Genomic DNA, 14221 nt, shown 5'->3' on the forward strand with positions numbered 1-14221 from the left:
TTGCTAATAACATAAGAGTCTTCTAATAGTTTTTTTCTAAGCCTGGCAGAGTCAGGAAGCCTGACAGAGGAGCGTAGGGTCAGCAGAGGATGAACGTAAAGAGACAGGGGTGAGAAGATGGCCTGAAGCAGAAAAGTGAATTCTTGGTATCCATATTCTTTGCAAAATTGGAAGCCTTTTTTAAATTATATTTTATTTTTAAAAATAGAAGGAGCTTGTGGGGTGTGCCTACCTGAAATTGTAGAGCTAGTAAAATGTATTTCAAAGCAAATCCATAAAGTGAACAGTAAGGAATGATCAGGAGCAGATGGTGTTCACTCAAAATTTCTCAACAAGTTTAAGTGTGAAATCCTGACTTCCCAAGTGTGGTGTGTAACCTATCACTTAAATTGGCTAATCAGACTAAAAAAAAAGTCAGACTAAAGATACTTGGTCAATGTGACATCAGGTTTTTTAAAAACCTCTTGGGGGAAATCTGGGAAACTGTGGACAAGTTGATCTGACATCTGGACCAATTAAATTGACAAAAATGATAATAAAATATAGTGTTAGACACATGGGAAATATCATATATTGGAACCATTTGTGTATATTTTGTGAGGAAAAAGCCACACTGCTATTGAGAACCTTTTGAAGGATGGTGAGGGCTCTTCCATTCCCCAGAACGCTTCTGAGTCTCTCTCACTATGAGCCTCAAACGATGGTGCTGTGGAGTCAGAGGGAATGACCTCGTGTAGAGAGGAGAGAATAAATAAATTGCTTAACAGAGAGAAAATTAGACTGGCACTAAGGAGTTCATTTCATCAGTGGAACCGGCACTGTTCAGCATTTGTGTAAGTGATGTGGAAAAGGCGATCGGGAGGGGACAACTGAGCTGATTGGGGTTGTGAGAGTGAACACTGCCTGTGAGGAGCTGCAGAAACACCTTGTTGTGGAAGAAAATGAAACAATGAAATGGTGGGTGAAGCTCAATGTGCTCTGAAGTGGTACATATAGAGTTAAACATAGTTCCAGAAATTTATATAGCGGTGGTCTCCAAGCTGCTGGGTTTTGCACAGGCATAAAATGTTGAAGTTGTGGTATGTTGGTCTTTGGAAAATGCAAGATCTTAAAATTGAATGTTAGGAATTGTTAGGAAAGGAATAGACACCTAAACAGGACAATCATCATGGCACTGTAAATCTGTGATGATCCTATATATCAAACGCTGTGAGCAGTTCTTGTTCCCTCCCCTCTTAAATGTAGCAAAGCTCTTAGGTGTAGTAAAGCCAAAGAAGGTGTAGAGTGTAACAAGGATGATCAAAGACACGTGGGATGTCAAAAACTGTTCTTTTCTGTAAAATCATGAGTGCCATGGGGAAAGCAAGTAGGAAATGAAGGCTTGTTTGTCTTCAGTTGCAAGAACCGAGAGACATCCCGTGGTTGATTGACTCAAAGACATGCAAGAAAACGGTAAATTTTCTCAGGGAGGGTCACATGCAGCTTCTTGCTGTGAGTATTAGGACTGCTGAAGGTTTACTTGGACCCCAAAAGCCATGAGAACAGTTTTTAAAAGGCAGAATCTAAGCAGGACTAGTAAACACAAAGGGATCTCCTCTTTCTTAGGAAATCCTTCGTCCAGGGATTGCTAGATGCTGGAAGAATTTATGGAGGTGTATTGCTTTTATGCTTTGCTTTTCTTATTTTCCTTCCTTGATACCTGTAGCTGGCTCCTGTGTGGCCCTGTGCAACCTTCCCTGTGTTTTTATGTCCCTCGATGTGTCCTGCTGATAAGCAACCTTTGTTCCCCAGTTATCAGGGTTACTGTGAAAGGGCTGCAAAGGAGACCCTGCATCTTCAGCAGATACTGGTTAGATAAGGTAGTTTCCCTAAACACTTCTTGCTATTACTGACAATAATGGGCATTATTTGCACTTACCTTTGTATAGATAGGATTAAGGGAATCCTATTATTAAGGGAATCTTGCCAAAGGTTTAATGCCAGCATGCAATTAGTGTACTGAATTGGGCTGCAACTGCTAAAGCACCCCCCAAGTGAAGAACACAAAGCAAAATACTGCTGGTATAGAGGATGCTCAGAGAACTTGCTGTACGTTGCTGCACCTGGAAAACTTCCCAGACGATTCCATTTGTGGGTATGTGTATGTGACCTCTAATTGTCTGCAGTCCAAATCCATGTCCCAAGCTTTTAATGAGAGCTTTTGCTGAATGAGTATTTAGACGTTCATAACAGTTGCTTTAAAAGACAGTTGTTTGATTTTACTAAAGCTCGTACTGGAAAGAAGGACCCATTTTCATACCAAAGTAGAAGAACGAGCAATTAATTGTTGAGTGTTATCTTTTTTAGAACAGGGCAAGAATCTAGATGTTATTCCCACGTAGGGGTTCTTCCTGTGCAAGAATAATACATATATATACACATAATTTTTCTTTCTATTGCAGTGAGTATTTATGTATTAAGCTCTTACCTATTTGAGGTGTCCAGTTGCATGATGGCTTGATCTTGCCTTTGCTCAAATAACTGAGTCCAGGGCTTCCATTTTTCGTTTGGAGCCAATTTTCTGAGTTCATTGATCATTTTCAGTGCTTTCCTGTAAATCAGAGTTCATGTTTTCCTTGAAATGCGGTGCTCAAATAACACGCTCGGCCGAGGCATTAGTGCGTGTTGGATGGAAGAGGAGTCTGAGGAGGTGTAACAGCAGCACCTTGTAGGATCACTTCTTTTCATACCAGTGTGATATTGAGCATTGTGTTTAATTCATGGTCATATTTCTGATCTCTGATGTTTTTTCTGCAAAGTTTATTGTTATTATTTCCTTTTCCATAAAAGTACAGTTTATTATTTCTCCCTGGAAAAGAAATACACATTTATTGAACTCTATCCTGACATCTTTATTCTACCTTTCTAATTGATCAATATAATTTTACTTTAGAATTATTTTGTACTATTCCTCCTTATTGGATTTCTTGGTAGTTGTAATATCATTGAATATTTTTTTATTTTCTGCTTCTGAAATATTTATTTAGGGGCTGGTCTCTGAAGAATACTTCATACTTAAGTAATTTCTGAGCTTTTGTTTGCTATGCAAATTTTCCAGCTGCATATTAAGTGTGTTCTAAGGACCTGACAGCCCTGCTCAGAGGTTGGGAAGACTTGTGACTTTCCTGTGACATAGTTTTGTTTTTTAAATATTTTTTTTTCAGGTATTTGTCCATAAACCTTTGCCATTTTTGAGAAAGAACATTATAATTCCCCATTTATCTTTTAAAGTGTAATTTCCTTTTTTTTTAAGGATACGCTTGAAGAAAACCAGCTAATTTGTACAACTGTAAAATAGAATTAAAAGATAATAACAACTTCTGCTGTCAAACATGAGTCTGTATTTTAGCCGTGTTTTGGTGGGAATGGCAGGAAGTCGTGCTATTTTGGAGCAGAATCAAGATTTTGGAAAAACATGAATTTAGAAGGGCAGTAGGCTTTGCTAACTAGTTTGTAATCACACTTTGATACCATGAAGCAGAAAACATTTTCGTAGACTTAGGTGAATATAAGACATAACGGAGACATTTGACAACTGTTGCTCTCGCCTTAGCGGTTTAATGTTCTAATTTATCCTGAATTTGTTTAATTTCATCATTCACCTTGCAATACTTAAACCCTTTGCCTTTGTTTTTAACACGGTGGGTCGTCAAGTTTCGCCAGGGGAGGTTCAGGTTGGACATTAGGAAGAATTTCTTCTCAGCAAGGGTCATTAGCTATTGGAAGGGGCTGCCCAGGGCGGTGGTGGAGTCACCATCTCTGGAGGTGTTTAAGACAAGACTTGACATGGCACTTAGTGCCCTGGTCTAGTTGACAGGGTGGTGTCAGGGCAATGGTTGGACTCGATGATCCCAGAGGTCTCTTCCAACCTGATTGATTTTGTGATTCTGTGATATCTGTGAGTGCTCCCAAGCACTATGATAATAACTAATAATTTAAAACAATTTTTTCATTCTGCCTTATGTGTCGTGCCAGCTGGCTGACAGAAATGAGTTGGGTTTAGGTGCCTGAGCGCAGGAATTGCTGTTAGTTTGAATAAAATATCCATTGTATGTAATGAGATCTTCTCTGGGCTTAGCACTGAGAAGTAGACTTATCCTATGCCATGGTATGGTGTCCCGTGGTCGGATTTAGAGATGGAACTATCCACTAAACCACCCTCTGATCTGGCAAATTTACAAAAACATTCATTGATTTTTAAATCCCGTCAAACATCTCATGAAAACAGAAGGGTCTGTCACTTGACAGGTAGATTTGGAGAAGGTCTGATGTATTGCAGCGATACCACGGCATATGTTAATACTGATTCGGGGTGTGATTGAACGGATTAACAGGGTGATCATGGTATTGCAGAGCAAGAGCCGCCTTAGAAAGGAACTTTCAGTTGTTAAAATGAAGTTGAACTTCATAAGGATTCTAATAGGATTTGTAACATACTCTAATGAGATATCTCATTCTCCCTGGAGGAGAAAAGATTCCTCAGGGCTTACCATTTTATGCTGATATTAAAAGGTTTTTATAGTTAAATACCCAGTTTAAAGACTATTGGTAATCCTGGTTGTTAACTGAAATACAAGATTGGGGGTCTGCGCAGAGCATACACCAGAAATGTGGTTATAAAATGGAAGTCGTTTGACCATGGATGCTTAAGCCGTGATTGATCAGAGATACACGCTATGAAAAATTATCCACTCTGCTTAGTTTTTATATCTGCTATTTGGGGTCTGCGAGAAGTTTTGGATTTAGAAATTGCTTTTGTGTTTGAATGGTAGGCATTGGTTGATGGAGAAATATTTCCGCCATGGACAAAAGTATAGAAGGAAGAGGGTGAAGATTCTGCAAAGAGACATTGACAAGAATTATGATTTAATTGTGTGACTTTGGAAAACGCACTCTTAATTTTGGGGGATTGAGGGCATTTGTAGGTGGCTGAGGAAGCCGAAACGGCTACTTCAGTCTTGTCCTTGACCATTTCTATGTGGAAATTCGGTTGTTTCATTTCAGTCCTTTGGCTGGCTTAGACTGTTGAAGAAGTTTTCACGCTGCGTCAGTGTGCAAAGGGAATAGTCCTACAGCGGAGTTAATGCGTGGTGACAAAACATATGCGTTACACTTGATGAGGAAATTTACTCCTGGTATGAGCCGTCAGTTTGTGATACTGCGATGCTGAGCGTGATCTTGGGGTTTGCTTCAAGTTGCTCGTTGCTAGGGCAGCAGTCACAGGTGGGAGAACTTCTCCTGACTTAGAGATGATGCTTTTCACCGCTCCACACTTACCAGAGACCTGTTTAGACTGTTCCAAAGCTCCTTTGGTTAGTGGTGCTAACGAGGTTTCACTTGTGTTTAGGGAGAATCACAAAGTGGGTGTTGGACCTGTGTTGTGGGCCAGCATGTTACACTTAGGTACACTGCTTTGCCACCATCAGGGTTTTCTCCTCTTTCTGGGGAGCAACGTGGAGGGGATTTGACTTTTGGGAAAGGATAACACGCCTAAGAATGAGATCTTATCTAGCACAGCAGCGTTTTCATTTGGTTATTGTAGGAGAAAGCTCATTGTTCTTGTAACCAAGAAACTTGAAAGTTCTGATTAGTTAATTGTGCAGAACTTGATTTTTTTTTTTCATTTTCTTGTGTAGTTATAGCTCGGCTTGATGTTTCAGGTTTGAAATGGGGTTGCGAAACCAGAAGCCTTTGTTCTTACGTCAGTGATTGTAAGACTGAAAGGAAAGCTCTTCAAGAGACGGAGAAGAGGACTGAGTGTAATTAATTTCTCGCTCATTAGAAGCAGTACAGATGGCTGAATTGAAAATAGATTCTTTCGACTGTGCCCCTGAAGGCCACAAAATTTCTAGCTTAATGAGAGAAAACAGGCAAGAGCTACTGACCGCTGAAAAGACATTTGAAGAAACAGTCGGTCTGTAGAGTTCAGAATAAATTATGCTGCTTTAATACTCTCTGCATAGTTACTCAAAAGTTTCTAATCCTTGAGCATTTAAAGAACCAATGTGGATCCTAAGCCAACGTTTTTCGTTGTGAATTCGCCATGTTGGATCGTGCTGATGCACGAGGCTGAAGAAGATCAGAGCTTCAGTCCTGTATGGCAGCAATTATACATCATTGGAAAATGTAAATAAAAAAGCATATTATTTTTCCAATATTTCCCCTTTACTGGGATTTAGCTGAGCCGTTTGAATCAACTGTTGATGTAGATTGTTTTTTTTCCTTTTCTTTTTTTGAACACTGTTGTGATCAGAAGATTTTGGCTTTTGAATCTACGGAAAGGTGAAGGATGCTCTTGGATAGAGCCTCTCTAAGGGTATGACAGTGCATGTGAAATTCTGTGCGTTCATCTAGTTTAAATAGTTGTTAGCATGCTGACATTAAGAGGGATAGAAGAGTGGGCTGAGCTGCCAAGTTGTCTTTGAAGTTTAATTGTCTGTTTGGTAACAGAACGCATAATCTTCCATTACAAATCTTATTTTATATGGTAATTGGCTCATTTGCTCTCTGGTTATCAATTTAACTTCTCTACCACAAACATCTGCACTTGCATTGTGTTAATCTGTGTGAATGCTAAATGTTGACATAGTTAAACTAGAAAAGTGTATTTTAAAAGCATTTTTTAATTCATTAACTGGAAAGTAAATGATAATGAAGTCACTTCTTGTATTATTATCCCTTTGTAAGCAGCTTGGCATTCGCTGTGAAAGCTGGAAAAGCAAAGTCACTTTGAAAAAATAACGTGTTTCAAATTCTTAGTCTCCTAAATCAGAAATGTTTGAGAGCAGGTAATAGGATATCTAGTTCAGCTTTCATTCTTGTGGCAAAAAAAATATTGATTCTTATGATTCAATATTAATGCCTGCTTGTGGATTATGCCCCAAGTTAAAGCGATACCAGATGCTAAAGATAATTGAGTACTTTCCAAATGTCTTCATTACAAGATAAACATTAGTGGAGAAAACAGAAATAATCCCAGAGCTTTACTTTGCACTAATTTTATTTCAGAAGTGATGGTCCATCAGTTCTCTTCCAGTGCTCCTCCCTCCTCCTCACCCTCCACTTGTCTCTCAGCCTTTCAGATTAGCGATGGCCATTCCCAAACTGCAACTGTTCTTTCTTCTGTGGTTTGGTTTGGGGTTTGCTGGTAAAAAGCTCCCTATTTTCAGTTAGCTATCACGGAAGTCTCTGACCTAGTAGGTGGATGGTGGGGGAGGTCTGAACCACTGGCATCATATTCAAAGAGGAAAATATCCGCAATACCGCTCAGGACGTCTGTCTGCAAGAATTTGTGATAGGATCTTCTCATTGTACGGGCTGTGCTGGGCAGACAACGTACGTACGCTGAGGAGTAGGGACTCCCCCTTGCTGACGCCTCTCTTATTGAGGGAAGGTCTGCTGTGTCTCCTCTGTGATGTTTATGCTCATAGCTTCCAAAATAAAAGCGTGTCTAAATATGCTTTTGAAAGAGGTAACCATTAAACGCGTAGAAGTAAATGGAAAACTGGATGAAAATGGGGTTTAATTAAAGGTAAATTGTATCATAATACTTCCTTTGATAAAGCAACTAACTTTGGCAAAGGCAGTCTTGAACCCAGAGCAGCTATTTTTTGTGTTAAGAGCTGCTCGTGATTTTATTGAACTTCTCTTATATAAATCCCATTTCTCCTCCTTGAGTTTTCCCGTGTAGTTACTCAGTGCAGCAGTTCGCATGGATTGTGAGGTCATCGGATTCATTTTTTTACACCAGTTTTGTGCTTTTGACGGTGAATGTTATTGGCTTGTGTTTATTAGGATTCCTGTAATAAGTTTAATATATGGCTAAGGAATTAAACGTTAGCCTGTAAAGAATGTGAGGAAAATAGGAGCATTGTAAATTCACAGACAAAGTAACTTTTAATGTTTCCAACTTTGATGTTCCCTTTTTTCAACTCTGTAAGCACTTCAGGAATCAATATGTGTGTGTGTCTGTATGCATATGGAGAAAGAGACTGAAAGGAAATGAGAACATAAACTATTGATCAAGCCAACGGGAACAAAATTACTCATTAGTTAAGAATGGCTAACGACGAGAGAGCAACGATCTGTCTCAGGCTGACATCAGTACGGTGCGTCTAGGGAAGGGCAAATACAGTAGTAGAGTGAATTGGGCAAGATATTTGCTGTAGTGATAACACCGTATTTATGCCTTTTGTCCAGTCACTGGTGAGACGTATCCGAAATCGCACACAAATAATTGAAACTCGTACGGGCTCCAAAGATTAATCCAAACTAGAGGAAATCCAGAGGGTCTGCGAGGAGGGTGTGGGCGGCTTGTCATGCCAGGACTGAGCAAACATGCCTTGATGAGCCTGCCAAAATAAAGGCTGGGATTTGGGAAGGGAGTGGGGAAATAGTGCGGCTCGCAGCAAACAAAAATGCCAAGGATAAATGCCAGGGAGGAATAAAAATTTAAAATAAAAGGCCCTGTTTTCATAAAGAATAAGTAATAGCAATTTGGCCACCGATAAATTCAGAAGACAGTTTTCAAATGTCAGAGTTATATATGGTTACAACAACCATCTGATACAGATAGTAAGGACAAAAATATCTAAATCATTTTAAGGTGGAGTTTATGGCATTTTTGGTAAGTTTATGGAAATGATTATATGAAATGGATGTCTGAAGTCATAGGCGACTGGACTCAGCCCCATCCAGATTTTTCCTCCTACGCGAGACATTTTGAGCAGCGAACATACGTTTACATCTTTCCGTAGTTTCTGGTGTAGGTTTACATGCTTATCTGAGAGTTAAATCATCTTCTTACTCTATAAATAAATACTTCCATATGTTAATGTTCTCTTATTTAATTTCTAATCCAAAACTTGAGGGTTTTTTTGGAGAGCTGCTTGTCTTCAGCTGTTTTTAAAAATATTAAATCCACCTATCAACATTTACAGTCATTTCATAGGAAGAAGTAAAGCTGATCTGGTATTCCTTACTCGCTAGCATGAAATAAATCCCGTTGACAGGGGAAGCGTGTAAAATGTTTGCCTAAACTCTGCAGCCCTTCCATATTGACTTTCTTTGATAAACATTAAAGGGCAGAAGGCCGCTTGTGACTTTCCTGGAACTTGAACAATCAGACCTGCCAACAGAAGAAAGCAAATTGCCCTTAATATCGGTGAGCGTAGTAAAAACAAATTTTTAAAAAAATAAGGTGAATGTTCTTCATAATAGATGATATTTAAATTGTATGCGCCTGCAAACAGCTCTTCTTTCTGCCGCTGAGCTAAAGTGGATAGTCCTTGTACACAGCTGGATGCTTCTTAGTGGCACATTCAGTCACAAAAGATTTTTAACGTGTCTGCACATTGGGCACTTTGGGGCTTGTATTACCAAAAAATTCTGTATCTCTGAATTTTTAGGGATTTTAAATATCTTTAATTTAATTAATCTTACTCTGAGTACATAAGGACATTTAAAAAGGCAGCCAAGACCCAGAGGTAACAACTTTGGTACATGCCTTAAATGAAGGACCTTTCTATTTTACTGTGTTCTGCGATAGACGCCTTTGGTCATAAATATCCATAATATATTATCAATGTGATACAAAGGTATGTGTGTAACCCTGTACGTAGTGTTTCTTGGGCTTACACAAACCAGAGAAGAATAACTTTGGATAACTACAGCACTGGCTGTTTGATAAGCTGAATTTCTTCACAGAAACACAAGGACCCTAGGAAAGTTTAATCTTAGTTTTGCGTCCATTCATTTTTAAAAGTATTTTTTAATATAATTTTAGTTTTTGGTTACCTACTGACGTAACTATTGAGTAGAAAGAACTCCCTGAAAAATCTCTGGTGTATCAACTGTGGGATTTTATCTGAATAAATAAATTGTTGCTGATCATGATACACTCTCATATCACGCACTACAACTGTTCTGTGTTTTACAGAGTTCCGGCTGGATGCACCACGCATCAAAGTGTAGAGCACTAAAACGTTGTAGACAGCTGTTTTCTTCAGGGCCTGATTTTTTTTATTTCAAATCTAACTTAGAGTCTTCCCATTTAACAAATTAATAAACTTTGCTGCAGGAGGGGGTGAAGGCTTTTGTATAACTTTCCTTGGCTTGCTGGGAGCTTATCCCACAGGATACTTCATTTGTGAAAGCAGAATAAAACCGTTGCGCAATTAAGTGCTAAATAATTTGTTCAGATGAACTCTTGAGTTGGTGAAGGAAGAGTGTGAATGATGTCTGAAATCCTCATTGTGTGATCTCTTCAGCGTTGCAGCAACATGCCTATGGCAGATAAGAGACTGCAATGTGTTCTTCGACCACGGAAACATTTTTTTCCAAATGGCATGTATGCCTCTTGGTTTTAAAATACTTTTTAACTTTAAACATCTCAGTTTGATTTCTTCTTTCATGTATTCTCAAGAGGTCATTTCAAATTAAAAGGACTGGCTGTTTAACTCTCAAATGTAATTTTGGAAAGAACACAGAGCTTGTATTGGCTTCTATCAAACCTTGATCGGAAAATTTCTGCCAACGTTGCTACTGTTCGCACTAGAGTCCCCGAAGCCATCTTTTTATGAGTTGAGTCTTACCGTATGTTTGAGTACGAGCACAACTGATGTGTTTCTGTGGATGCTAACACCATCTTTTGTCTTTCTTCCGTTTTATTTGAAGTTCCTCCAGAATTTCTGAAGCGACCTGCAAACATTTATGCTCATGAATCTATGGACATCGTGTTTGAGTGTGAGGTGACTGGAAAACCTACTCCAACTGTGAAATGGGTCAAGAATGGAGACATGGTGATCCCAAGTGACTATTTCAAAATCGTTGTAAGTACATTGTCAGTTTTGCAGGTTTTTAAGTGGTTGACCTGTCCATTAGTCATCTCGCACATGGAAGCTTGGGTTTTTTATAGGACCAGCTTCCTATTTTCATATTATTGATGTTTGGAGCTTGGAAGAGAAATTGTTGCTTTGTAATTCAGTTGTTTTACTCAAACACTAAGGCACGTTGCTTATATTTGTCTACTTTTTTATAGCTTAGATTTTCTATGAGAGACAGACAGACAGACAGACACACAGTGACAAAAACACTTTGCTGGTTGAACACTGACTGACGGTGTTTTCTGCAGCCATCTATGATCAATGAAAATGACAATTTCAAACAGGAGTTTAAATATAAATATAACTGAGTTGTGGATCATGAGTTTTGGCACACCGGTACTTCTAGTGGGAAATTTTAGATGTCATGAAAGTCATTACTGAGCCATGGTTGAGAACTTAATGGTTGTATAATTGGGTGTACCTGAGGTTGTGGGATTGTAACAGTGAGCTCTGCAGTTATGTTCAGTGCTTAAAATACCGTAAAAATGGCTGTGGAAATGTTATGACTTGCCAGTTATATGTGATGCTAGGAAATGATAGCCGTTAGGAAGAGCTGCTGCTGCTTTTTGATGCCGTATAATGTGAGGATTCAGTGCAAAAGAGATCAAATCAGACGGGAACTCCAAATGTACTTTTCCACGTTACTGTTGAGAAGTTTCTCCTGTCATAGTAATGTGCTGTAGTAACACCATTGTTTTTGCAATTGCAACCCATTTTTAAGCGTTGTGTTTTTCCTTTGCTCTTCAGAAAGAACATAACCTGCAAGTTTTGGGTCTGGTGAAATCAGATGAAGGATTCTATCAGTGCATTGCAGAAAATGATGTTGGAAATGCACAGGCTGGAGCCCAGCTGATAATACTTGACCTTGGTAAGAGAAACCGTGACAGTTCGGTGCGAAAAGATGGGGAGGAACAATTTCAAGGGACCTTTTCCACGTGATGTGTTATATCTATAACTCAGCTAGAGTAGGATGTTTTTTTAAAACCACGTGAGTGGTTCAGTGTCATCTTCTGAATGCTTAAAGTTACTTAGGAGTAATTAAGGCGTTCTATAGGATTCACCTTGTATTTTGGAAAATATGTAGAAAATATTTAGTGCAATGATAAACTGTAGCCAGAGTTACAGCTGCAGTTTAAGATCAATACTTGTGCTCCAGTCAGTGGCATTACTAACAGCGCTCACCTTCTTGCAATGGTTTGGATGTTACAAGAGTATAATTGCTGTTAGGATTAAAAACCTACCATCTTCCACAAAAAAAGTAGTACGTATATCGTTGCCAAGGCATCGGCTTGTTTTGCTCTTTCAGGTTACACAGTTTTTAAAAAACAATTTCTAAGCGCACAAGGAATAAAAGCAAGAGTAAGAGGGATGAGGGGAGAGACAAGTCAGACAAGAAAATAGGGATTCTGCACTTTTGGGGGCTTTTGTGTTGCCTGTCTTTTGGGGTGTTGCTTCACAATTCTGATTTCTTTTTTTATTTGAATGGGACGGATTGAGGAGAACCAGCCTTCTGTCTGGGCAGAGGCGGGATGTAACTTCACACTTGCTCGAGCTGGTTTTGGTGTTCAGCATACAGAGAACAAACTGTTACGAGCGTGCCATAAAGAGCGAGATTTGCCATTGCTTTTCTGATTGTTTTGTAGAGTAGTTGTGCACTTATAACTTCTTCTGAATATTCTCGTTTGGATATGGGTATCTTTCATTGCTGGCTGAGGAGATGCATGTCCTTTCCACGATTATTTGGGGAAGGAAAGGTGCCCTCTGCTGAGATCCGGAGCTTTAATACCACAGAGCCGTGGGATTTCAACCTCGGAGTAGCGTTAGGCGTCTGGATCCAGCAATGGCCTCCTGTCATCAGGTTGCCAGAAAAATTATTCAAAGTAATTTTATTTCTGCTATATGCATGAATCACCCGAGTCGTTTCCAAATCTTTCAAGCAGAAGCGTTATTCCATATTTTCCATGTTTGAAAAATACCGAATAATTAATGTACTTGGGTTTTGAAGCCCTGCCCGACTTTGTACTTTCACCCAGTTCCCAGTAGTGGTTATTAAATTACTCTGACTGTTATTATTTTAGTTCCTGTGGTCTCACTCTTCTTCCTTTCCCTCCCCTGTTGTTTGCCCAGTGGTTTCTCCTTCCTGTTGTGCTCTGGCAACGTGTCCCGTTATCCTGAAGGACTTTACCTTATAATGCTGTCCTTTTTCTTTTGCATGCTGCCAAAGGATTATGGATGCAGTGTTGGTGGAGTCTCCTTCGGGTGTAAAGATACACCCAGGAAGTCGTATCGTTCTGTTACGTGGCCCGCAGTGTTTTTAACAATGCGCTCCCTGTGTAACGCTGATGCTTTTTAGTTGTTGTTTCCCAACAGTAGAGATAAGTACCTGGTACATCACCGACAGCGCATTTTATTTTTGTGTTGTTGTTGAGTAGTGGCATAACAAGTAGCGCAGCTAGGAATGAGCGTGCTGTGTCTCACTTAGTTGTGATATATGAAAACTGGTATATGCAGTCGAAGAAAATACAGATATTTGGTATTTTAATACCTTCTCACAATAGATGAACAGCAAAGAAGGAAACTGTTCAGGGAAAGAGAGTGGAGGTATTGTATAGAGTCGTTCTTTCATGGCAGATATCTTTGTATGAAAGTTAAAAACACAAATCTGAGCAAAAGCTCTTCTGAACGCTTTGATCATTAATTCAGAAAGCTTTTTCTTTTAATTTCATACCTGATGATGAGAAATACCTACTTTGCCAATTTGAAAAGGAATTTCAGTGCAACAGTGTTGAGTAAGTGTTCATCAAAATGCTTCCCAGTTAGCAGCGTGTCCGTTCCCTTGCTCTTCCCTGTTTCCTCCTTCCTAAATGGAACTGGCAAACATCTGGCTGTTTACAAACTATTTCCAGTTAGCCCTTTTGCTTATCATACCAAATTAATCCTTAATAAATTCAATTTAAATTCGAAAGTAGAAACCTTATGAAGTTTCTCGGAGAGGGTGCACGCGTTCTTTATGGGCCAGTGTTAAAGAAATGGACCAAGACCATTGTGTGGGCATCTGTGGATGGACTACGGCACTGATTGGGGTAGGATTGATGAGTAAGGGGGGAGTTGGCTGCCCTCAGAGATGAGTTTGAGTAGTTGGAAGAGGCAGAGTTACTCAGACTTTGAGGGAGAGATGAGAAAGGTTAAATAGAAATAAACCCATAAAACTGTTTGCACTTTACGTATTAGATCAGAACTTTGTTGTCTCTTCTGTACATTAACTTGTTTCATTCTCAACCCTTCATATGGAAATTTTC

General features: G+C 39.3%; 1 protein-coding gene across 6 annotated transcripts in view; it reads left to right on the forward strand.

Annotated features, from left to right (window-relative positions):
- Positions 1 to 14221, forward strand: part of NEO1 (neogenin 1) — a 197787-nt gene that overhangs the window by 113540 nt on the left and 70026 nt on the right. For all 6 annotated transcript variants that reach the window (XM_068410464.1, XM_068410468.1, XM_068410465.1 and 3 more), the window contains exons 6-7: positions 10714 to 10868; positions 11670 to 11790. In XM_068410464.1, the coding sequence (XP_068266565.1) occupies positions 10714 to 10868; positions 11670 to 11790 (276 nt within the window). The remainder of the gene's footprint in view (positions 1 to 10713; positions 10869 to 11669; positions 11791 to 14221) is intronic.

The sequence above is a fragment of the Nyctibius grandis genome, chromosome 11 (assembly GCF_013368605.1).
Source record: "Nyctibius grandis isolate bNycGra1 chromosome 11, bNycGra1.pri, whole genome shotgun sequence".
Lineage (NCBI taxonomy): Eukaryota > Metazoa > Chordata > Aves > Nyctibiiformes > Nyctibiidae > Nyctibius > Nyctibius grandis.